Below are 27201 nucleotides of genomic sequence, written 5' to 3'. Positions count from 1 at the left end.
CTAGGTGTTGATACCAAGAGTGAAATTATTTGGAATTGAAAGAAATATTATAGAGGTTCAAATTAATTGTCAGGATGAAAAATTATCGCACAAAATCGAGAAATGACTGATGAAATTACCATGGTAGGGGTATGCTTAAAATGAAGGGTGTAATTTACTGCAGATTGCTATGTGTTGTAAAAATTAGTACAAATATGGCCTATAAAAGACACGGGAACCTATATAATTTTTGTCGTTTTTTATCAACACTTGGAATGAACTTTGAAATGTTTGCAGTCATTTGTTTAAAATTAATATAGTTAATTAGTGAGAGGGCCAAAGGTTAGTATTGAGGTCTATGGGAAATTAATTGGTACTCTTTTCCCCTATTCATGTTTTGATTCTGGAAAACGTGTAAATGCTGGAGTCGGTGACGGTTTATGCTTCGACCGACCTTTCGACTCAGATGTGCCTGGATTTATGCAATAGACAAGTTATTTTCAAACATTTAACAGTAATGCACAAAACCATCACAAGGAATTCAACACTTACTTACTTTTTTAATCCATTTTCAACATCCCCTGTTCCGGGTTTACGTCAACTGTCATAGGACAGGCGATGTCACAATAGTTAAGTTGTGATTTAAACCCGGGACAGGGGACATGTTGAAAATGGAATAAAAACAAGTAAGTGTTGATTTCCTTCGAAGCATAAACCGTCACCGACTCCGGCATTTACACGTTTTCCAGAATCAAACCATGAATGCTTGCGAAGAGAAGTTGATGAAGGCTATGCCTCTCGACTTCTCTGAAGAGAATACCCGTCGTACTGTGACGTCAAATGTTTTGACTGTAGCAGATGAACATCACGAATGCTGTATTTCATTTCTTGCCACTTTTAAATGTGTCCCCGTCTTATGGCGCCCTCTGCTTTCGGCAATGAGTGTTTATGTCGTCGTCTGCCTATGGCATTTGGCGACATAATAACCCAGGGATTTCATGTCACCTCGGTGCAAATATTCTGGTATGACGCCCTCGAAGTGAATTACATGACTTCGATCTATATATATATATATATATATATATATATATATATATAATTTAGCAGTATTGTGAAGATAACGACCAATGTTGATCAAACTCAATAATTCCCCAAAACAATAAAAATTTAAGGGTAGGGCAAACACGAAACCCCGGTGGGATCAGGTGTCCAGGAAAAATTAGTATCTCGTCGTACATGTAAGCTTTCTATCTTCACCAGGTAACCGGAGCCACCCGTATTCAAAATGAGTATGTGAAGAACGGCCTAACAATTGGTATGAAAGATGTCAAACAGCATCCGACCTAATGACATTTTGTATTTGCACAGTAGATCATTATAACGAATTTACGAAATATTAAAGTCTCTGGTGTGTGGTTTATTTTTCTTCAAACAATGACCAGTCTAGGTACAAACCCCGTTAAAAAAACACCATAGCCTTCCGCCATCTAAACTGTGGATTTGTTGCAGCCATTGGGAATCTTTTCTTGTATGAAAAGGCACAAACGATGTACTCATTGTGCTTTTGTTATATAGGATGACAACTCTCACAATATCAAAAATATACATTACATCTCAGAAGTAATGTTATTTACTGCATTTGCCTTGTAATTTAATTCATCTCAAGCCTATTGAAGAAATAACTCCTCTAGTACAGGAGCCCCTCTATACAAGTCATTAAAAAAATATTGTAAATCGATCATCAGCTGTTAAACACATTTCATATCGAACGGATGAAGGTGTTAAAGTAAGGAAACGGGGATTCATAATTATTCAAGCCTAAGAACAAATCGCACAGATATAACGAGAACTGTCATCACACCATAATATGTACTTAACACAAAGAAGACATAGACAGATTGACCGAAATATCATATGGAAACGAAAAGAAGATTATGAATTAGAGCAGTTTAAAGAAAGCTGTGTTAATGAAACAACATACGATGTTTAATTCCGTTTAGACAGAGAAATTCTGGGTTTAGTGGTTTGGCATTGATGAAGGAATCCCTACAAGAAACTTATGCACGTGTCACTCGTCCATCTGTAATTAAATACTTGCTAAGCTAAACTACAGGCAACCCGTCCGTACAATGTATACTATCTGAGTAGCCATTTTCAGTGATGCATGTAACCAATTATCGGACCTAGAAAAGAAACATACCAGCAGATAGAAATTGGTAATAGTTAATTAAATCTTCAAATCTGTTGATCCTTGCAGAGCAAATGATAGTGAATATTAAAAAATGTACGGAATAAACATGTATCATTCATACCATTCTTCACCAATGTAATCTCTGATATTTTGTGAAAATAATCCCATGCTCTCTTTTCAGTTGAAGGTGAAAGACTGAAAAATCTTGGCCTATGCTCGGCACTTACGGCCATTAAGCAAGCAAGGATCTTTATCGTGCCAATGGGCCTCGGTTTCCGAAGAACTGCCCCATTTTGTCGGCTCTTACTACAAGCAAGGAGTACCGAGGGTTTATTCTAACCCGAATCCCCACTGGATAAACCAAAAGGGCTTTGAATAAAATGTACAATATCCGTAGAACATAAGCCATGCTTGATTTTTCTGGTTCAATCCCCAAAGCCTACATGTTGTATTTTTCAATGTGTCAATCAGCAATATATATATATATATATATATATATATATATATATATATATATATACAGTCATTTGCCTAGTTCCGGATCACATTTTCATTAACGATTGCTAACGGTATAATCCACGAAGATACTGTAGGTTTTAATCGTCTTGTGAGAAGATCAGAAGTTACTAAAATGAAAAATAACAAAAATTATTTGAAAATCGTGGTAAATAGCACCGGCCTTTGCATTTTCCATAACCGTGTACATGGGTCAGTTCCGAATCACACTGCGAGTTCCGAATCACGGGGATGTTTGAAACGACTGCAGGCCGATTTGAACTTTCACTGACCCGATCCGACTTTCAATCAGTATGTGTGTATGTTTATTTCGCTTAATATATACCTAGTTTTTGTAGAAATAAAATAAAATCAAACACTAGTTTAAATTAATATTTACATATTACAATATTCAAAGCTTCACATTTATGCATTGGCATAGCCAAAACTGCGGCATCAAAAATTCTCTTAATCAACATTAATTTTAATTATCTTTCTCTGAGTGTGGTTATGATCTAACGTTATATCTACCCGGGATAACAATCCTTAGGCATTTTCTTGTGGAGTTGGCGGGGTTGGGAAGAACAAATAATACAGTCATACATGCATATTAATATGCTTAAAATTGAATTGACTACAGTAGGCCTATACTTTTTAAATATCAATTTCAAGATGTAAATCTAGATGCAATACATAGTATATTTACTGTCCCGATTTTCTCATTTTAAAATGTATTTAGGGGGGGGGGTGTTATCCATTTTGGTAATCAGAAAGAAAATTTGAAATGGATAGGTATGAATGGCGAATATTGTTATTAATAAAAAAAAAAAAAAAAGACAACAGCCCCATGCTGTATTTTTTATCATTATTATTTACTGGATGTGTGTCAATACAAAATTAATGTGTAGAGTGATTAGAATATATTAAATTGTTAAAAAAAATTGTCAATCTAATGCGTGTATTTGTTCATCTAATTCTTTTACTTTTGTTTTATGTTGATTTTAGAGTAGGCCTATTTCATAGTAATAAAAATCGTAATAGAAGAAGAATATGATTTATTTCCAAATTAGGGCCCTCTCGGGCATACAATATATTATGATCGGTGATATGACATTTTTAAAAACGGTTTCTATGCGAGATTTGTGTATTCCATTGAAATATATAAACTCTGAAGTTACATATTTTATCAAAAATACGTCCGAAATACCCAAGGAATTGAACATTTAAAAATACAAGAAGGGGGGTACCGGAAGTCCTGTCCACAAGCACCTGTGGTTTTCCCGTACTTACACTTGCTCTACTACGGAAGCCCATTAGTGCAAACCAAAACTAAATAAAAAACGAAATTATTATATAAAAAACGAAATTATTATATAAAAAACGAAATTATTAAATAAAAAACGAAATTATTATATAAAAAACGAAAACTAAATAAAAAACGAAATTATTATATAAAAAACGATATTAACGAAATTATTAAATAAAAAACGAAATTAATAAATAAAAACGAAAATATTAAATAAAAAACGAAATCAAGAACAGTTTTTGAGAATATAATGTGTGTGTGTCAGTGGAGCTTAACAAGGAAGGAAACATGGCTCCTAATTCTTTGATTTACTGCGATTTCATCATCGCCAATGGAGTTTTACAGAAATCTAATGACATTTCAAATTAGCCAACTTATCCATTCACTACACGTTTATCTACTATGTTCGCTGAAAGGTCCCAAACCTCGTGTATCGGATTACAGGATTTCTCCAAAATTACTTCAACACTAGCCCCCATAAATCTAAGAATACATATGGCTCCCATCAGCCACATACCTCAACAATCACTTGACTCTACACTAATTAAGTGTTTCGGCGGTGTGAAAATTGAGCAAATTGATTGGATTGATCGATAGATTGAAGTTTAGCTGCATGCAGATCCACCTCATCAGAAGTCTATTTGCACTTCACAATTATCATGCAGGTTGATTATTCTGAAATGAAGGTGTGAGCATATCCCTTAAATTTTTGTTGCGTTGGTATGAACCACACTATAGGTACAATGTAGAACAGAGAAAACGTCTTTGTCTCTCTGGATGATTGTTAACATTTCAATGTGCAATGACGAAAAAAAGAAAAGAACAAAACAAGAGTAAAATATGCACTATTAGTATGAGCAATGTTCATACATGAGACATTTTGAACATGATAATACTTATTTGTATTATATGTAAGTACCACCGTGTATCCTAATGCAAAACAGTCAGAAATACACATAGGGAAATATATATATATATATATATATATATATATATATATATATATATATATATATACACACACACATGTACATAACAACTCTACATGTTATAATAGTAAGGGTAGTATAAGTACATATGATTAACTCCACTGTAATGTAAAAGATACCACGGGACGGTGCATTGGTACTAGGTCAACATGTCATGTTTATAATGAGTGCATATGTGCAATATGGTTTCATATGGTTCACACATAATATACAGTAATACTAGTAATATGAGCTTGGACACTATAAGTTGTGCATTGCTATTTGAAGTCAATTATTTTTAGAATAAGTCATTGTCTTTGCTATGTGAATGTTTTTATTTTGCCTGTTTGCATTTCGTTGTCTTTGAACAACGTAGCAATATTTTGAGTGAATTTCCTTCAAATTTTCAACAACAAAAAAAAAAAAAAAAGAAGAAGATATGACTGGTCATGTCTTGGTGGTGGCATATGGAATATGACCGGAAGATGGTGGATTTAAATCCGTCTCGTACCATGGCCACATCAAACCGAAGAAGTAACATTACGTGTACCTACTGGTAGTGAATGTTCGTTCGCCACAATCTAGACATGCACACATACATGTAGAAGGGAGAGGTGCTTGTCCTTTAAAACCGAGATACTGTGTTGCAGCAGGTGTTGGCACGGTAAAGGACCCTCAATACCGCTATGCATAGGTATCTACAGCTGCATGTGTGATGTCCAAATATGAGTGAACAAGTGTAACAAATGAATAACAAAAAACAAGAAACTGATATTCAATTACTGACAAGAATTGGTACCGTTTTACTTTGGGAGCTAGTTTCAAAGCTAGGTGATGGAGGATCGAAGTCTATGACCTCTACATTGTATCATTACCAGTCCCTGCAGCCCTCGCCACATTAAACCCCAGACCTTTAACATTTATGTGTCCTGTTCCTTCGCCCAACGCGCGACATTAATTAGCGAAAGTCACATTGTCACATTGAGAAGAAACGGATGCCGCATTTTGGTAGCCATAGCGTAAAACGAATATTATTTATGTTTCACCTGAATTCTAGATACGGGCTGCAATAAATACACACCCCCTCATCTTTACAGTTATCCATACGTCACTTAGAGCATCGACCTCGATTTCAAGTTTTAAACATTCTGTAAGAACATTGCACACATTCCTTTAAAAATGAGTATGTTGTGTTTTATATAATTTTTGTTCTCTGTGTTATGTGTTTCTGTTATTGCATATTTATTGAAATTCTGAGATTAAACATCATTAAAGATTAACCTTTTTAAATGAAGCATTATTACTATGAATTTACAGTAAGATTATACAAACTAATTTAAGTGATTTTGATTTTGAGACGAAATGTCCCTTGAAATTAATGTAATTCCAATTCATATAAGTATTGAGAACTTATTCGGTTTTAGAAATTAGGACTACATAATTATGGTTGTGTGCATATGCGCACACGTATCTTATTTTGATTGAATATGATATGATTTTTACTCCAAACTTGTCTGCTGGAGGCAGAATACACGCCAGCTACAGCGATAAAAGCTCGCAGATGTATTACTTTTTTTTCTTTCATGTCAAATCTCTTGATCTAATTATCCGTTAAAAGAAAATATATATCTTCTGATTAGTTTATTTATAGATGCAAACTATTCACCTTTGGAAAACATGGTTTCAACAGTAGGAGAGGTCGAGTTCATTTGCTTGGTCTTTTTATTGACAACATTGTTTACACAGCAATTACAAAGTAGCTGAAAGTAAATACAGCCTCGTCTGTAGTCGCAGTGAAAACACCGTATTTGGAGAAGAATGAGTTCATATACATATAACAATCCTCCAAAATTGATCTGACATCATATTTTGTTCAGATTACCTGCTTCAATCCAAAATCTTAATTTTAATCTCGGTTCTCCATTTCACGTGTTTCTACAAAGACATTATACATAATTCAACGCACTGGAATTAAATTCCACAGTTATCATGTCCACTGCACCCATCAGCAGAAGAAGATGCTTAATAATCAGACGTATTGCTTTTAATCTTTTCAGAGCATCATTTTTCATGTGGAGCGGCACCCTAAATTCAAGTGGTTTGAACAGTGTGTGACATTTAACTTTTTCCCGACAGAGCAGCATGAGCTGGCCTACAATTTATTTAATGTCATCACTGTGTATTTACTGCCATTGGTCATCATTACAACGTCGTATTCCCTCATCCTATACAAAGTGTCCAAAACTGCACGGAGGGACGAAGGTATTGATAAAACTAACGCTTTTGTTAATTTCAAATAAGACTTTTATTATGATGTGAAATGCAGATGATGTGATCAAATACTGATACATTTAAAACTGCATTTCACATAAATTGTGTGTGTCCGTTCGCTTTAAGGTGATTCGATTAAAACAATTATGACACTGTTTACCTACAGTTGCATAGTGACATATTCGGTATATTCTCCACGAACGTAAATCTCCAAAACCCCTAATTAGATGTCCATTCATAATACATGTACTTGTATACTTCTTGTAACGCCGAATCTTGTCGATTGATTATGACGATATACAATTTCTAAGACATCATCTCTTCTACGACGAAGGAAAAGTTAGTATCATGCCTTGAACGGTTCGAAGGAAATATAGATTGTTTATTACAAACTCATGATGTACAAGACGATAAACATTAAGAAAATATGAGCCGATGGTACTCCTAAATTACCCATTATACAATATCTGAGACGGTTATTACTAGTATTGGATTTGCAGTTCTCATCAATTACTTTGAAATCATTATGTCCACTCTGACACGATCGATACTCTTTGAGAGAAAAGACATTGAACTGATTTGAGTTGAAAATAATTAATTGTATGATAACACATCAATACAAATGGTTTGCACACAAGTTGCTAACAACTTACAGGTCATCAACATAAACTGTTGAATAATAATTATCTAAGGAAAGTACATGATATTAAAAAATTCTTAACATGATTAAGTAAATTACCAGATTTAGATATTATTAGTTATGTAGACACTTAGAGGGGTGATACGGAAATATATGGAGTCCTTGAAAAAATCATGTTGGTCGAGGCGTAAGCCGAGTCCATTATGTTTTTTCCCCAAGGACCCCATATATTTCCATATTACCCCTTTATATCCTATCGATGATTTTACCTATACATTAATTAAAGGCATATTGACATTATTCATTCTTGATGCTTTTCTAATATAATGTACAACTGTCATAATAAATGACTACATTGTGTGTATTCTTGAGGTACTTTATCAAAAGTACAACAATGAAAAAGTGGCTGCAACTATGGTAAACCCTTTTACTATTTATTCGTAAAATAAGATATCTCTTTAAATAAGAGAGATATCTCTGTTGGTTAAAGAGATATCTCTGTAAGTTAGAGAGATATCTTTTTACGCTAGGGAGATATCTCCTTAACCAAAAGAGATACCTCTTTTGTTTATAGAGATATCTCTTTAAACAAATGAGATATCTCTTTACGCTTGGGAGATATCTTTCTCTTTAAGATATATCTCTCAAAGCTAGAGAGATATCTCTCAGAGAGAAAGGGATATCTCTCTAGCGTAAAGAGATATCTCATTATTGATGTAAAAAGAGATATCTCTTTAAGTTAGAGAGATATCTCTTTAAATTTTCAAAAAGAGATATTTCTTTAACCTAAACAGATATCTCTTTAGATTTCCCCCCGGTGATTATGATGATTTCTCCCTGTTGCATCACCATTAATATGATGTAACCCTATGTTTAAACCAAGCAAAATATTTCTAGTGTACAAATGGTGGAATGGGTTGAAGAGGTGGTTGGGGTAACAATGTAAAGTTGCCGAGAGGCGAAATGTAGTCTAGCTCGCATATTTCATCAATTTATTGTCTTTGTTTTTTGTTACCTGTATACATTTCACATGCGGTAAAAGCAAAATCTTCCCACGGGATTGCAGCTATCAGGTTGTTGCTAAAACGCGGAACGGAAAACTGAACGGAACGGAATTTAAGAATTACAATGATTAATGTAGATAATCGGGGGGGGGGGGGGGGGGGATTCAATCAACAATTTGGGAATTGTTTACAAGCGATATAATAACTTTATCTTAAAATTTTGCATCACAAATTGACTAAGCGATATCAGTTAAACGTTAGTATAAGAATTTACAAGGCATTTTACAACAATTTTGAAATTTCGGCATTGACAGAGGTGTTAGCGAACAGTGACACCTATGGGTAGAGAATGAAAAGAACACACGTGGTTTATACCCCCACCCCCACCCCCCGGTGTCAAAACATCATTAACGAACGTGTACTTACAACAGGGAGTGTGATATGTATAAAACAATAATAATTCATGATCTTATTTAGTCAACAAGTTAAACATCTTGTGTTTGATTATTATTTTTTAACTAACAGGATACTTAGTAACCACAGCACTCCAATCCTAAATAGTGAGGACTTCTGTCAGTTAATTTCTAAACTAAATACTTGTATAGCTTAACATTTGGATTAATAATGATATGACTTTTAATTCCATTCAAGCATAAATTCTGTGTTAGCTTTTTATCTATTTCATACATTATGAAATAAATCTGTTAATTTCACTAACTATTGGCCGTAAACTTCACCCTAGTTTTGGTTCAATCTTTCTTTCCCGCTGTATCTCTTCAGTTTCAACACTAATCCACAGGATATCGGTAAATGTACGAACTTTCACATAGATTCATCCCAAATGAGGCAAAACTTTTTTCTTCACCGGACTCGTTCGCTTTAAAATTTGATGTGATACATAAATGTATATTGTACCAGGTGTAGAACTAAATTCAAATTCAGTTATCTTAAAACATATATATGTAGTTCGATTTGAAAAGGCTATGTTTGGGGAAAATTGTTCAAAAAATTATTTGATCTTAATACAATGTTGGTTTTTTGGGGTGGGTGGGGGGTGGGTGGGGTGTACCTTTTATTCATTGGATGGGCTCATAAAATCTTTTCTTACGATACCAGCCAGAATAAAGTAATAGAATTTGAAAGGGGTTCAAGTCTTTTTCAGTATGTTATCTTATTTATTTTTTCTTCATTTGGGAAAAAACATACTGTCAAAATCTGAGGGGAGGGATGACAAAGCCGGAGAAAAAGATGGTGTCAACAGGCGCTTGCTTGAATTTTTATTAAAACGTACTATGTAAATTATATAAGCAAGCGCCTGGTGGTACATTCATCCACATAATACACCGTGTAAAAATACATAATAATGCATTAGTATGAGGTATCAATATGAAATGGTGGATTCTGAGGATGACTCCCTGTTCTCTCTGTAATTTCTGCATCCCTTATTCATAAGACTGTTGATTTTGCAAAATGTTGACCTCCTCATAACATTATTGCATAATATATTTTCCGTTTCGTTGCATTTTCCGTTCCGCGTTTTAGCAACACCCCAGCCATCATGGTAAGATTTGCTTTGGCGGGTTTCCGTTTTAGGGAGAATTCCTTAAGTATTCAAACTAATAAAAATATTGGAAAGAGATATCTCTTTCTGTTTGAGGGATATATATTTTTCAACGATTAAAGAGGTATCTCTTATACTTTGAGAGATTTAAGTGAAGGAGATATTTCAAAGTAAAAGAGATATCTCTCAAAATAAAAGAGATATATCTTAGAGTAAAAGAGATATCTCTTTAAGTGAAATAGATATCTCTCTAAGTGAAAGAGATACATGTATCTCTTAAAGCATAAGATATATCTCTCTAAGTGAAAGAGATATGTCTTAAAGTGAAAGAGATCTCTTAAAGTGTAAGAGATATCTCTAAAAGTAAAAGAGATATCACTTTAAGTGAAAGAGATATCTCTTTTTTAGAGCGATATCTCTTAAGATTAAGAGATATATCTCATTTTAAAGAGATATCTCCTTAAAATAAGAGATATCTCTTTAATTTAAAGAGATATCTTATTTTTCGGATAAATAGTAAAAGGGCTTACCATATGCAACATTCAAACCATCAACAACGGGATAAAAATAAGTTTTTCAACAAACTGTAAATTCAAAAATGAATTCATCTTGTTTTCGTATACCTACATGTATGAGTCATACTATGCGTTGACTCCAATGACAGGGTATATGTATTCTCATGACGTCATAGTACACATACATTTGTATGTGGTCAGTAAACCACGTGGAAGGGACATATTGAAAATATTAGGTTTGTAAGAGACATAACATCATTGTTTGTAGCATTGGTTTCAGCCAATGAAATTCCAAGATTTTTATCAGAGGCAGGAAAAATAAGTTTGTACGACAGGTTACTGTTGATGTTAATGTTGAACGCTCAACGCTCAACAGGCTAATGTTGATTACTGACAACATTTTGTAATGAATACGGGATATCGGAACTAAAATACTTGGAACTCTTCAGAAAAAGAAGTTGCAAAACTTATCCTTTACTTCGTTATCTCTTGTACTTGGCTAAAGACGATTCGTTTCTGATATAAGATATCTGCTTGATTTGATGATTATTTTTCAAAATGTTAGAAGCGTACATCTTAGTACCGAAAACATGAGTTTCTGATGTGTGCTAGCGGAAGGCGACCCAAAAATAATTCACAACAGATTATACCGTGTATTTCTACCGTGTGTGGATATTTACTCAGTTTGTTAGATTTGAGCAACCTACTGTTATGCAATGATAGCGTAAATAACCACATCTTACGCATCGTTCTCCAGGCACAGGGCATCAGTAGGACCCCCACACCCTCAAACCTTTCTTGACATTTAACATACTTTCCATTATTATTACATAAAAAGTTGGTCATTTTTACACGAAAACATCAATTTATTGGCCGATCACCTTTTACAGAGTAATAAATAGTACTTAGTGGAAATGCAAAGTTGAACCGATGAATTGAACTCGAGTAACGAATGGTTGTATATTAATTGACGTCCCGCTCGAGAATTTTTCACTTGTATGGAAACGTCACCATTGCCGGTGAAGGGCTGCAAAATAGGCCTATGCTCAGCGCTTACGGTCTTTAAGCCATTCTCTACCCAGAGTTCCTTGCGCTACTCGTACTATACATGTACATCTGTCAACGCTCAATTTACAGAAATCTTGTAAAAGTTTCTAATATCTAACATTTATGATTTGGACTAAATATTTAGTCATATTATGAAATGCTTTTGGTGCAATTAAATTGATGCTTACTGTAAATTGTTTAAAATCGCTGTTTTCTGATCCTAAATTTGGAACTACTTCGTATTATGCGTATGGATGTAGGACATTAATGTGGTGGAGATTTAATGTAAATATGGAATCAAAAGCAGAAAAGGCTGCAGGGTTTGACATTAATTTTTTTGAGCACTAGACCAATCGGGCTACTTCAAATGAATTTTGCTAGACCTAACCTTACATCCACTAGCCCTGACCAACTTTCCAGAAAAAAATCTGATGATTCTCCATATCTAAATACTTAATTTAAATGACAAACGTTAAGTTTGAACTAAAATGCATTTAATTGTCTAAAAAAAATCTTTAGTCTCGTCATTCAATTTGATGCTTTTACTTTCAAACATATTTTCAGTTTCTTTAAATTGTTACCGGCACGGAAATTCTTTAATCCGTTTAGAATAAAATGACCTCAATATTTTTTAAAAATTTCTATTTCATAAGCCCTGCTTTTTCTCTTTAATTTCTTGGGATATCTTTTGCTTTCCTTGAGGACGAGAATTCGTATTTGAATATAGACATTCCCGCACATATGTAAACACCGAAAAATTGCTGTTTACGACGTAATTCATTAATTTGATAAACACTTTCTTATATTCAATTCAAATGAACTGTTTTGGGTTTTTTTTCAATGAAAATTAATTCAATAATTCTATTTAAACAAAACATAACTTTACACACATTAACATTGTGTATATGTCGTAGAACATTACTTCCGACCGCGAATTATTAGAACTAAAAATATAGATTATGTCATCATGCGGTCCAAAATTGCTCGCAAACTCTTTACAGGGTTTTTTTAAAGAATAAAATATCTTATGATTTAAAGTAAAGTTTCTTAAATTTGTTTATTTTTAAACACGACCAGTCGGAGTAGTAAATCGACATTTTACCCGACCGGACCTATCATTTAGTAGACTCGGTCGGTCGGACCTGCCTTAGTGTCAAACCTTGGGCTGTAAAAAAAAAAATACGATAAAACTTGTAAAATTAGACACAAACAGCTAAATGGTAAAAATATACTTTAAAAAGAGCCAGTAGGCTATGAAAAGAGCCTGATGTATCACCTGTTGCCAGAACTTTTAAAGGGAAAGGAAACGAGAATGACTGTTTATATCATGTGATTATATTGTCACGTGATTCCAAGCGTTGACAGAGGTGTAAGTGAAGCTTGCGTAATGCGCCCTCTGGTGGGAGATTGCCTTTGTCATATCTAATGTAACACGGTTCCTCGGTTTTTGCTGTCTCATCCGAAAGACCGTCCCATTTAATCGCCTCTTACGACAAGCGAGGGGTACTGGGGACCTATTCTAAACCGGATACCCACGATAAGCGTACCGAGTGTACTAAGAGATAACCCCCTCCCCCCCTTTTCGACGATTTTGGGATTTGGACTACTTTTCTTCCTAGCTATGAAATTACAGACGAATGTGAAGGCAATTGTTCTCCTTCCCCTCCCTTTCACTTTTAAAAACGGCGCTAAGTGCCTGAACTCAATATATCCGATACATGTAGTGTATTTGTATACTGAACACTTGCCTAAGTCAAAGCAGAAAACAACGAGATCTCACTGGACAACCGCGATGGAATCGGAGACGAAATGATAGTTCCGATATTCCGTATTACCACCCTGTAATATAATGTAGACCATGAAATGGGGATGTTGTGTACATTACTCTGAATACTGAATGTTCTTGTGATAAGAAAGAATGTTTAATTCTCTTGATTATGGTCATAAGCGAAATGCGAGTCTCTGTTGTCTCTCAGATACAAAGCTTTTTAGTCTAAACCGTGACAAATTTAGCTGTGGAAAAAGGCTAAGAGAGTCAGCCATCGGCATTTCCATAATCAAAAATAAAGTTTAAAGTTCACCTACATTATATATATTTATTTTGTATTATCATATTCCAAACGTGGAGAGGGAATCCGTTTCCGTGAATTTTAATTAAAAACTTCATTACTGACATTGCTCTTGTCAAAAAGAAAAGAAAAGTGAAAGTGAAGCGGAATCTCGCCGGCAACTACATTTTTACAAATAGAAAGAACATTCAAAGAAAAAAGTGGGAACAGGCCTAGTAAATGCAATTAGTGAAATCCATTGTACGTCCGGCAATATTATATACTCGTCATTGTGAAGTGTTTGTGTAAAAATGAATTAAAAACACAACTACATGTATATTTCACTGTATGTTGCATATTGTGGAACACAAACAGTTTTGCATACATGCTTGCAGCAATGACAATTTGTATCATTGTTGTAAGGTTTGTATAGTGATGACAGCAATACTTTTATGTCTGATACGGCATAGAAAACATGTTACATGTACATGTAGATATCAGCCAGCGTGTTCTATCGCACAAGTTAAAATAGAGTTGATGCAACCCACCAGTTAAAAACTAGAACTCTCCTTTCGGGACTTATACCCCCGCGAGGCACACTATATAATAGATAAAAACAGAATTCCTCAGATCAAACCAGAAGTTGTCTAATCAAATGGTCAATCTAGTATATTCTTAGGTCACTTCAGTTTACTCGGGTGACCTATTGCAATACGCAGGTTCCGAGTTACACAAAAATTATTTCCCTTTGTCGAACTCTTTCGCATTTTATGACGTATGGTGGGTACACAATGTATACATTATATCGTAGACTGGCATTGTACATAACAATTACTTACGATTAATGTAATAAAAGCGTAACTTTTGTTTATATCAATCACTGGTATGTATATTCTGGCCATATCAAGCATAATCTGTTTGAATAAGATCATCAAATTGGCTATTAAATCATTATTCGTTTCCTCTTCTACATGAGTGACGCTTTTATCAAAGAAAGATGGCAATTAACATTATCTGTTTGAGCCATTTTGTTATCCAATACTCATAAACTCACTAAAGTTGCCTTTCCCCTGAGATAGGATGGTCTCAGAAACTCTGGATATCATCTTTTAAGAAATAATACAACGATAGTAATTAGCAAATGTCATCATATTTTACGTCATACTTTACGGAAGAGTTCGACAAAGGGAAATAACTCTTGGGGAACTCGGAACTTCCGTATTGGTTGTCGTTGTGTGTTAACAATTGAACATTTTTAACTTCTTCTTGATAACTACCTGTCCAATTCTTTTCAAATTTGGTATGAAGCATCTTTGGAACAAGGGGGACATAAATTATAAATTACAGGATTCTTGCACCCCTGGGACCTTAGGGGCGGGGCAAAAGCTGGCCAAAATTGACTATTTAAAAAAAAAACAAAAAAAAAAAAACCAAACTCTTCTTCTCTAGAACTGCACATGTTTAAGAAAAACTAAAAACTTGGTATATAATGTCTATGTGTAAAACACTTAGATAACATCTTCTTTAGTGCTATTGATACTAAATTGAAACTAAATGGATATTTAGAAAGGATAGGTAGTCTTGTACCCAAATTGTAAATGTGATGATCCCCAGAGTAGGAGTTCTGACCCCAGGGTGGGGCCAAACTTAGTATATTTTATTTATATGTAAGTTTGCTGATACTGTATGAAATCTAAATGCATACTTAGGAATATCAGAAAAGAATGTACAAAAAATGGTGAATTTCACAACCCAGGATAGGTCCAAATTAGTCATATCTTTTGATGTTTTATTGTTAATACACCTATTATATTATGTAATGCCTTTCATCAGTGTATGCACTTTTGAGGGCAGTGAAGTTTTAAGAACACATCTCGTTTTATACTGTTGCTGAACATTAGAATTTAGCTTAGATATTCGTAACAGGATTTTTTTCTAGATTTCATAGCCCTTGGGAGTAGTGGTACTTTTTCACTAGTACTCAGGTGACCGATAAGGCCTGTGGGCCTCTTGTTTATCGAAAATGTTGCTTTAAAAAAAATCAATGAATCAATCAAATATCAAAATATTTCCGGGTGATGCTTGATATAAACACTATACGAATAAATAAGATTTCCAGAGGATTCAATAGTTTATTATCATTTATCTCAATTTGGTAAATGGTTTAAAAATTGCTAGAGTATGACACCCCCACCCCCACACCAACAGAAAATGGATAAATAGAAAATGGAAATATTCATACATTAACTATAAATCAAAATGTACGGTACATTGATTTTATTTTACTTTAATAAAAAATGTATGTAAATGTTCTGATTCAAACCTTTTGATATGTTTTTGAAATATTCTTAGACAACAATATTCTTTTTAAAAGAATAGAAATAAGCATAACTTTCTAATACTTTAAATATTTTAATTGGAGATAGAAATGCATAACTTCAGTCTAAGAACAATGTTTCAATCAAATCTCTCATTGATTTTCTTAAATCATACTACATTAATGTTTGCACGAATAAACTTCTTAATGAGCACTTCAAACAGTAGATTCAAACAGGAAGTTTAAAAAAAAAAAAAAAAAGAATGACCCGCTTTTTGCATCTTACTTTTCGCCAGAATTACAATTCCACGCAAGCGCTCTTGAAGGTCTTCGGATCATAATTAATCAGCTTTCTAATCATTTTATTCATAAATATCAAAAGATATTACATCAAGTAATACGTGTATTCATATTTAAAACCTTAAACGTCCAAGGATCATACATTTCATGACACTGTTTGAAATTAAGTATGCACTTGTTTTCGGAAAGAGAAGGTGATTTTTAAATATCTAATGTGTAATCAATTTATTATCTTCACACTCCCACCTTAAGCATGAGTCAGTCACCTGGAGTAATAAATTCCACGATTTTGGTAGATCCTCCTTATACTCAATGTAACTATGCACCAGTAATTACACGATGTTTGTTTACTAGATGTTCTGGAGTAAAGAAGATATTTAATGCATGTTACATGTATATGATCCATAGACCCCCTCCCTTTGACCTTTTTCCCAACCCGAGGATCATGAAATTCACAATATTTTCTATCATGCTTTCATGTTAAGAATGACTTCGCACCCAGTTTTATACAGAGTTTTATACTAATATTCCCAGGAGTAAGATTTCATTTTTTGAATTGTATTAATGTTGGAGTTTTCAACCTATCCCCTCCAGACCCAAAAATTACAGTTGAATAATATCTACGGTAATCTATATCATTGGATTGAGAATTATACTTTACATACTAATTTTAACTAAGAAAACTCCGTTTACTTGATCAAGATATAGAACTCACGGCGGATGTAACCCGTCAACAGGGGATGCTTACTCGTTCTATGCACCTTATTCCACTTCTGGTGTACTCAGAAGTCTATGTTTTCCTGCTTTTAATTTTGTATCCTTTAGAGGAATTGTGAGATTGATCACTGTTCGTTATCTTCCCTTTTCATATTCATCTACATGTAAGTACACTGGTGCAGGTATGCCTCAAGGATCTCTATTAGGACCTTTCTTAATTAAACTACTGGTCTACACAGTGGACAGAATCTAAATAAAACAAAAGATCTTAGTTTTACCCGAAAAGTTAGCCTCCCACCCAATGATTTATTTGCTACTCGAGGTGAACCAATTGTAATTCAGACAAGCATACTCACCTAGATTCTAGTCTAATGAAAATTGATTATCACATATTCAAGGAATTTACCACAAAGCAAGCGAACCTTCCAGCATTCTTTGAATGCTCAAAAACACAGTAGAGATTCCCTTATCAAAATAGGTTTTTCTTTCGTTAGACTGGCACTGAAATATCTCTAGGTTGTAGGGGGGCATCATAAATGGACCAATAGTCATGGGTATCAATATTCGTAAATTAAGCAAAATTTACTGTTTCGAAGATGTGTAATTTCATGGGCAAGGAATATCTCCAACAAATATTTTCCCGCGTTCCACAGTCGGAATATCCTAGTGTAGTACGTAAAATAATTCCAAAATGCCCACTCCGAATTTGATCGTAAAGAAAACAATATTGAAATAGAATTTATTTCAAATATTCATTCAAAGTTCTTCTCTTTTATTTAACTTGATAATAAGAAAATTAATGTAATGAAAAATACAATACATAGGTTACGTATAGTCAATGTACTAAACGTCATGCTGCTACACTTTAGTACCGTTTAAGGACAATATAATCATCGCTTTATGTATCGGTGTGTTACACCGATAAACTTTAACCCCTTGACTAACACATTTGTAAAAGTAAATGGAGAGTATAAAGAAGTTTTGAAGGGCCAATTTCACGATTGGTATGCAGAGAAAGTTGGCGTAGACCGAATCCCCCTCCGCTGGTTGATCTTCGCGCAGACATGGTTAAGCCTATTCACATGTGCTGGGTCATTTAACACCCGTGAAACAATGGAAGAAAATAAAGCGCTTATCACCAAGGGATATTCGAAAAGTTTGGACTTGCGTAAACCAACAAAAATGTCAATGAAGTAATTGCATTTTGAATTGTTGTAGATTATTAGTGTTATATTTCAATGTACCGAGAATGGCAACAAGTTTCTGTTAACTTATCTAAAATCAGTGTAATTTATTCACACAAATAAAACATTTTTGAGCAAAGTATGAATACGATATATTAAACGTATTCCTGGGAGTTTCAAACATTCACAAATGTATGAAGAGGTCCTCAGACCTTATAGGTGACCGGAGTATTAGTTATTAGTATCACTAGCCCCCGGGCGATGGAATCTGCATAGGTTTATCTGTTCTGCATTTATAAGCTAATATTCAGCAGCTGTATAAAACAAGATTTGTTCTTAAAACACAAATGTCGAATGCCCGAAAAGTGCCCTCACTGAGGAAAAAAACTTTGCATGATGCATGTTATATCAACACTATATACAATGTATATGACTATTTTGGACCTGCCTTAGAGTAAACCCTCCAGAGTTGCATAATATGCAATTTTGGTCCATCCCTCTCTGCTTCTCCTCAATATGTATTTACTTTGTATACAGTATCAGCAAAATTAAAGAAAAAGTCTTTGAAATGATCAATAACAATTTTAGTCTCATCCAAGCTGGTACCAAAATGCATAACCCTGGAATCATGAAATTTACAATTTTGGTAAAGGACTACCTACTCCTTCTAAATAGTATCCATTTAGTATCAATAGTATTAAATATTATCTAAATGGTTTACATGTACACATAAACACAATATACTAAGTTTTGCCCCGCCCTGGAATCAGGACCTCTACCCAAGGGATCATGAAATTTACAATTTTGGTAGAACCCCTCCTGCTCCACATGTTTGTGCATTTAGTTTTTCTTACAGATGTGCGGTTGTAAAGAAGATTTATGAAAATTGGTCAATTTTGGCAATTTTTGCTTAGGCCCAGGGTTGCAGGGATCCTGAAAATCACACTTTAAGTCCCTCTTGTGTCATAAATGTTTCATACCAAATTTGAAAAGAACTGGATATGGTAGATATGAATAAAAAGTTAAGAAAAAAGTTCATTCCTTGAAGGACGACGACGGACGCATACCAATTGTGATAGGTGACTCGGGTGACCTAAATAATCAATAACTGCATCAAATTCATTCAGCTGTTTAATTTCTTTTTATCCCTTTAACATAATCATTTATTTACTATATGCATAGACTCAGTATGTGTATATATTTACTATATGCAGAGACTCATTATGTCTTAACCTACAACCCATCTAATCAGCAATGAACTCGTCCATAAAGTACCTAAAACAATTTTGCGGACAAACAGGCGGACTGACTGAAAACTATAATATGCTCCCGAATTTCTAATTTCGGAGGTATAAAAAATCATGTGAATATATATCATTTTGCATCATTTTATAAACTAAAGAAATATGTTTATATAGTGCTCATTATTTGAAATCTTTGTTTGGGTATAGGATTATATTTCTGAAGAACGATTTCAAACAGAACAAGGATGGGAAGAGGCCAATATCAAAGTCCTATGCTATATTGCGTGATGGCCTACGTAAGTTGAACAAAGGTCATCTCCCAATTACCTTCCTTGTTGGTGATAGAACTTTTATATTTATATTCTATATGTGTAAGTCCTTGACCCTGACATCGAAGTTTCACCTGCTTTTGAAAACCTTGTATACTCATGATAGTATTCCATTTCCTTAAAGGTACTTAGTATACAACAAATGAACCCCTCACAACCTATTGGGGACGTCATGTTTTGTTTGATATCTAATAATTACTAATCCGATCAGCTATTCAAACTTGGTTCATTCAGTGTTTGATAGTGGGGCAGCTGTTCTGTTCCTCTTTAAGACGATCAGCTAGAGAAGGCTTCTTTCACAGAGGAAACAGTTGCTCGTTATTCCACACTTACTTAACTCTGTTTGGACGCCGATGTATCAATAATTTAAGACAAAATGTGACATCTTGGGAAATGTGGACTTGTCTGTGACGGCTTTAGTAGCGGACGATTTCCTCTCATTGCAGCAAGTTACACAGAGAGCTTACTAGGTGCTTCAGCTAGTTCGTATAATTAAGTATATTTTGTATTTGTTTCTGAGGATTTAATTTTGTTCAAACGCAGTGCAGATCTATAGTCTTGAAGAGGATGTTATAGTCTTTGTAGTATTATTTTTTATTCTTTTGGTTGTATTACATTTGTGTATCTGTTTTACAGTAGTAATGGTCTATAATTACAAACACAACCATGCCAGTATATGTATCGTTTTATTCTAATATTTCGTTACAGACAGAAACATTTCTGTACACATGTATCTCTTTTAATACAATATTCTATTGATTATATACCCAGCTATTTCTGCACATATGTATGTATTGTTTTTATTCTTTTTTAAAAAGGTAAAGATAGCAAACAGTGATCAATTTCATAAATATTATAAAGAATACAAAATTGAGAGTAGGGCGAACATGGACCCCTGGACACACCAGCGGGTTTTAAACATGTATTTGAAAGCTACACTTTAGTAATTGACATTGTGGGAAGTTCTGCTTTTCTGTATCGATATGAATTATCTATTGCATCAGCTGCAGGTGTCCGTGTTGTACTTATTGATTTAAAGTAATTTTTTGTCCTTTTCAAATCAGATTTCAAGTCCATTTTATATTTATCTTGTCTCGCACATAAACATAAAGCTGGTGACGTCACTACAGTGAAAAATTCCCTAATGGGACGTAAAACAACTCAAACAAACGATATTCACATTTATATAGTGAATGACGTCTGAACATGACAAGACCTTTAATTCTCTGCATGATATGAAAAGAGTAAATTCAGGTTCATCATGGCTTTCAAATCAGTGAGTTAAAAACAAAATTATTCAGAAGTCCTTCATACATAGCCGATGACTGGCAGTTAGGCTGTAGTCTGAAATGATTTCATCATTTTCACAATTCATTCTGGTTTACCAAATAAACAATAGGATGGTTTTGGTCTTTGTAGTTCAGGTTGGATTTTAACAACCTTGGATTCACTGTCATTGACCTCGGAACTAAAGTGAACAAACATACATGTATATGTTGAAATATTTTAATTGTATGGCAAATTATATAAATATTTCATATTGACAACAATTGAAATATCAATAGTCAAATATTTTATATACAGTTTTGTACTATGTAGGGAGGCATTATATAGTCGAGTTTATTTTAAGGATAGTTAGAGGTTCAAATACCGGTTAGGTCAGTACTACACTGTACATGTACATGCAGTATTCACTAATACATGCATAATGTATGAAGCGCAAAATTAACTTAAACTCAAATATTTGAAGATATCATCAATTCAATTATTGCTCCTTTTAATTTAATTAATGCGCGCATTAAATAAATTATTGCTCTCATGAAATGAATTAAAGCGCGCTTCAATTCAATTATTGCTCTCATCAATTGAATTAATGAAAGCATTAAAAGATTTGATGCGCGCATTAAATTAATTATTGCTCCCTTCAATTCAATTAATGAGAGCATCAATTTCGTAGAAATATTTATCGCAATAATTAATTTAGAGCTCGGTATAAATAATTTGATGATCTCTTTAATCAATTGCATATATCTTTAATTATTTACAATGCTTTTGTATAAGGATTTAATGCGTGGATCAATTCTTTTAAAGAAAACAACAATTTTATTAATTAAAGAGATCAGTAATTCAATTGTGGATATGTTGACGCCAGTTTCGAGATACGAACTCTTCTGTGTAGGAGGTGCATTTATTGGAACTTTGAATGACTAAGTGGGACAGAATGGACCTACAGTCAACGAGGAAGACGATGAAATGTAATAAAAGCGGCTTCTCTTTTGATATGTAAATGTGAGAAATACAAAATACTATCAAAAGAAATGTTTTACTAAAGTGGAAAAATAAAAACAATGTCGTATTTGCAAGTAATATCTTAGATATGGTATTTATGAGCATCGAAATAACGTGATATGATAAGAATTCTATGTATTTAATTACTCCCTAAATATCTATACTCAGTTTGTGTATCAGTCGAATTCGGGTAATCTAACAGTGTATGAGAAACTCACTGAGTACATTCATTTACGCTGTGATGAATATTAGTCCCACTCCCGCGTGTAAACAAATTGTTTCGCGCCTCACTATGTAAGAGAATTCTCCAAAGGGAAATAACTCGGGTGTATCTCGAAACCGGCATGTCTTTAGTTATATAGTTGCTCTCTCTAAAAGAATTATTGCTCTCTTCAAATGGATTAAAGATATCATTAATTCAATTGAAGAGAGCAATAATTGAATTAATGCGCGCATTGAATCAATTATTGCTCTCATGAAATGAATTAATGCGCGCATCAATTAAATTATTGCTCTCATCAATTGAATTGTAAAGCGCTTCAATAATGCAATTGTTGATATCATTAATTCATTTGAAGAGATCATTAATTCAATTAAAGCGCGCATCAATTCAGCTGAAGAATCAATGCTATCATCCATTCAATTAATGCATGCAATAATTCAGAATTGAAGATATCATTAATTATTTGAAGAGATCTTTAATTGAATTGTTGCGCGCATCAAATGAATTGATGATATCTTCAAATAATTGAAGATATCTTCAATTATTTGAGTTTATGTTAATTTGGCGGTCCATAATAATGACTGTTCGTAAAACACTTCGTATATCAAGTACATCTAAAATATCTTTAACACACAAGACATTGAAGTGACATGTCAACGTCGTAGGTCGGTATTTTCTCACATCCCATCGGGCTCGGGTACATGTACAAGGACATTTTCCTTGAAAGTGTGTCTAATCTGCGTTTACAAATTATACGCATTATAAATGCGGCCAATTACTACGCTTACATAATCGAGATATAGGGCTCACGGCAGGTGTGATCGGTCGACAGGGGATCCTTCCCCCTCCTAGGCACCTGCTTCCACCTGTGGGTATTCTTTGTAAGAGTTATGAAATTGATCGCCGTTCGTTATCTTCACCTATCATCATGCGACAAACATCCAATGGAAATCACGATCAGTTTAAATGGTTCGGTTCGCATAATCTTTTAAAAATCACATGATTAAAGAATGATGTTTAACAAAGAGTATTGGTAGTAGAAGAGGATCTATCAAACGGTATTTGAAGAAATCGTGTGCCCTTTCAAACAAGAATATGCTCAACCATCATTGATGTAAATTTAAAATGCCTTTTCCTGTTCTTTAAAATATATCGATTGGTAGATGCTAATATTAATCATTGTAAGTACAATCAGATGGTGATCTCTTATCGTAGAAATGCATATGCAGTGAAGATGTTTTGCTTAGATACTAGAATTAGTTTTACCAATTTGTATTTGAGCTTTGGGGGGTGGGGGGGGGGGTGGCTATCGATGCTATAAATTCAGCGAATATGTCCTTGTGGCTCACGTTGGGGGGGTGGGGTGGTGTGTGGCTCACGTGGGGAGGGGGTGTTTGAGAGTAGTGAGACCGACTATGGGTTTTCAACGATGTGTCATGGTCGTTACGGAAACAAGATAAAGATTTCACAGTCTGGCAAAGACCGAGTTCATGCGTCTATGTTTGGCAGTGTATCTGAAGCTAGTGGAGCGACTGGCAATGTATATGTCAGTATTTTTACCATTCACGGTCCACTTTTGATACTCCTTGAAACTTGAATTTAATTGTATTTTGTTTTACGCAAACTTCATTTTGAAGTATATTTATCCATTTGTAGAAGACCGTCGCGAGTTTGGACTTTACACACACCGGTCGCATACATACCCGCTGTCAAGAAGTGGTCTCATATCATGTACTAGGGCTGGAATCATCGGAAAAGCTCGCATCAGAACACTCAAGATGACACTTGTAATAGGTATGATAACATTTTTAATACCATAATCAATGGAATAAAAGTCTTAGAATCTTTTTGAGATCTCTATTGTCTTGAAAATATATTTTATGAAGCATGGGTTCCAAACAGGATTCCTTTGCAAAATGGCTGAAACATGTACCTTAAATCCTATACATAAACATGTACCTTAAATCCTATACATAAACATGAACCTTAAATCCTACACATAAACATGTACCTTAAATCCTATACATAAATTACATGTACCTTAAATCCTATACATAAATTACATGTACCTTAAATCCTACACATAAACATGTACCTTAAATCCTATACATAAATTACATGTACCTTAAATCCTATACATAAACATGAACCTTAAATCCTATACATAAACATGTACCTTAAATCCTATACATAAAATACATGTACCTTAAATCCTACATATAAACATGTACCTTAAATCCTATACATAAACATGTACTTTAAATCCTATACATAAATTACATGTACCTTAAATCCTATACATAAATTACATGTACCTTAAATCCTATACATAAATTACGTGTACCTTAAATCCTATACATAAACATGTACCTTAAATCCTATACATAAACATGTACCTTAAATCCTATACATAAACATGTACCTTAAATCCTATACATGAAAACATGTACCTTAAATCCTATACATAAAAACATGTACCTTAAATCCTATACATAAAAACACGTACCTTAAATCCTACACATAAATATGTACCTTAAATCCTATACATAAACATGTACCTTAAATCCTATACATAAACATGTACCTTAAATCCTACACATAAAAACATGTACCTTAAATCCTATACATAAACATGTACCTTAAATCATATACATAAATAACATGTACCTTAAATCTTATACATAAATTACATGTACTTTAAATCCTATACATAAATTACATGTACCTTAAATCCTATACATAAACATGTACCTTAAATCCTACACATAAACATGTACCTTAAATCCTATACATAAAAAACTTGTACCTTAAATCCTACACATAAACATGTACCTTAAATCCTATACATCAACATGTACCTTAAATCCTATACATAAATTACATGTACCTTAAATCCTATACATCAACATGTACCTTAAATCATATACATAAAAACATGTACCCTAAATCCTATACATAAAAACATGTACCTTAAATCCTATACATAAAAACATGTACCTTAAATCCTATACATAAAAACATGTACCTTAAATCCTATACATAAACATGTACCTTAAATCCTATACATAAATTACATGTACCTTAAATCGTATACATAAACATGTACCTTAAATCCTATACATAAAAACATGTACCTTAAATCCTACACATAAATACGTACCTTAAATCCTATACATAAACATGTACCTTAAATGCTATACATAAACATGTACCTTAAATCCTATACATAAACATGTACCTTAAATCCTATACATAAAAACATGTACCTTAAATCCTATACATAAAAACATGTACCTTAAATCCTATACATAAAAACATGTACCTTAAATCCTATACATAAAAACATGTACCTTAAATCCTATACATAAAAACATGTACCTTAAATCCTACACATAAACATGTACTTTAAATCCTATACATAAACATGCACCTTAAATCCTATACATAAATTACATGTACCTTAAATCCTATACATAAACATGTACCTTAAATCCTATACATAAAAACATGTACCTTAAATCCTACACATAAATACGTACCTTAAATCCTATACATAAACATGTACCTTAAATCCTATACATAAACATGTACCTTAAATCCTATACATAAACATGTACCTTAAATCCTATACATAAATTACATGTACCTTAAATCTTATACATAAATTACATGTACCTTAAATCCTATACATAAATTACATGTACCTTAAATCCTATACATAAACATGTACCTTAAATCCTACACATAAACATGTACCTTAAATCCTATACATAAACATGTACCTTAAATCCTATACATAAATTACATGTACCTTAAATCCTATACATCAACATGTACCTTAAATCATATACATAAAAACATGTACCCTAAATCCTATACATAAAAACATGTACCTTAAATCCTATACATAAAAACATGTACCTTAAATCCTATACATAAAAACATGTACCTTAAATCCGATACATAAACATGTACCTTAAATCCTATACATAAATTACATGTACCTTAAATCCTATACATAAACATGTACCTTAAATCCTATACATAAAAACATGTACCTTAAATCCTACACATAAATACGTACCTTAAATCCTATACATGAACATGTACCTTAAATGCTATACATAAACATGTACCTTAAATCCTATACATAAACATGTACCTTAAATCCTATACATAAAAACATGTACCTTAAATCCTATACATAAAAACATGTACCTTAAATCCTATACATAAAAACATGTACCTTAAATCCTATACATAAAAACATGTACCTTAAATCCTACACATAAACATGTACTTTAAATCCTATACATAAACATGAACCTTAAATCCTATACATAAATTACATGTACCTTAAATCCTATACATAAACATGTACCTTAAATCCCATACATAAAAACATGTACCTTAAATCCTACACATAAATACGTACCTTAAATCCTATACATAAACATGTACCTTAAATCCTAAACATAAACATGTACCTTAAATCCTATACATAAACATGTACCTTAAATCCTATACATAAAAACATGTACCTTAAATCCTATACATAAAAACATGTACCTTA

At 33.3% G+C, this 27201-nt stretch overlaps 1 protein-coding gene across 1 annotated transcript in view; it reads left to right on the top strand.

The window, feature by feature from the left end:
* The window catches only part of LOC125651097 (adipokinetic hormone/corazonin-related peptide receptor variant I-like), a 64183-nt gene that overhangs the window by 19140 nt on the left and 17842 nt on the right, over nt 1–27201 (top strand). Inside the window, exons 2-3 of the mRNA XM_056165003.1 lie at nt 6997–7201; nt 24285–24422. Of these exons, the coding sequence (XP_056020978.1) occupies nt 6997–7201; nt 24285–24422 (343 nt within the window). The remainder of the gene's footprint in view (nt 1–6996; nt 7202–24284; nt 24423–27201) is intronic.

The sequence above is a fragment of the Ostrea edulis genome, chromosome 5 (assembly GCF_947568905.1).
Source record: "Ostrea edulis chromosome 5, xbOstEdul1.1, whole genome shotgun sequence".
NCBI classification, from domain to species: Eukaryota; Metazoa; Mollusca; class Bivalvia; order Ostreida; family Ostreidae; genus Ostrea; species Ostrea edulis.
The sequence above is the reverse complement of the archived record's forward strand: the minus strand, read 5'-3'. Positions and strand labels throughout refer to the sequence as shown.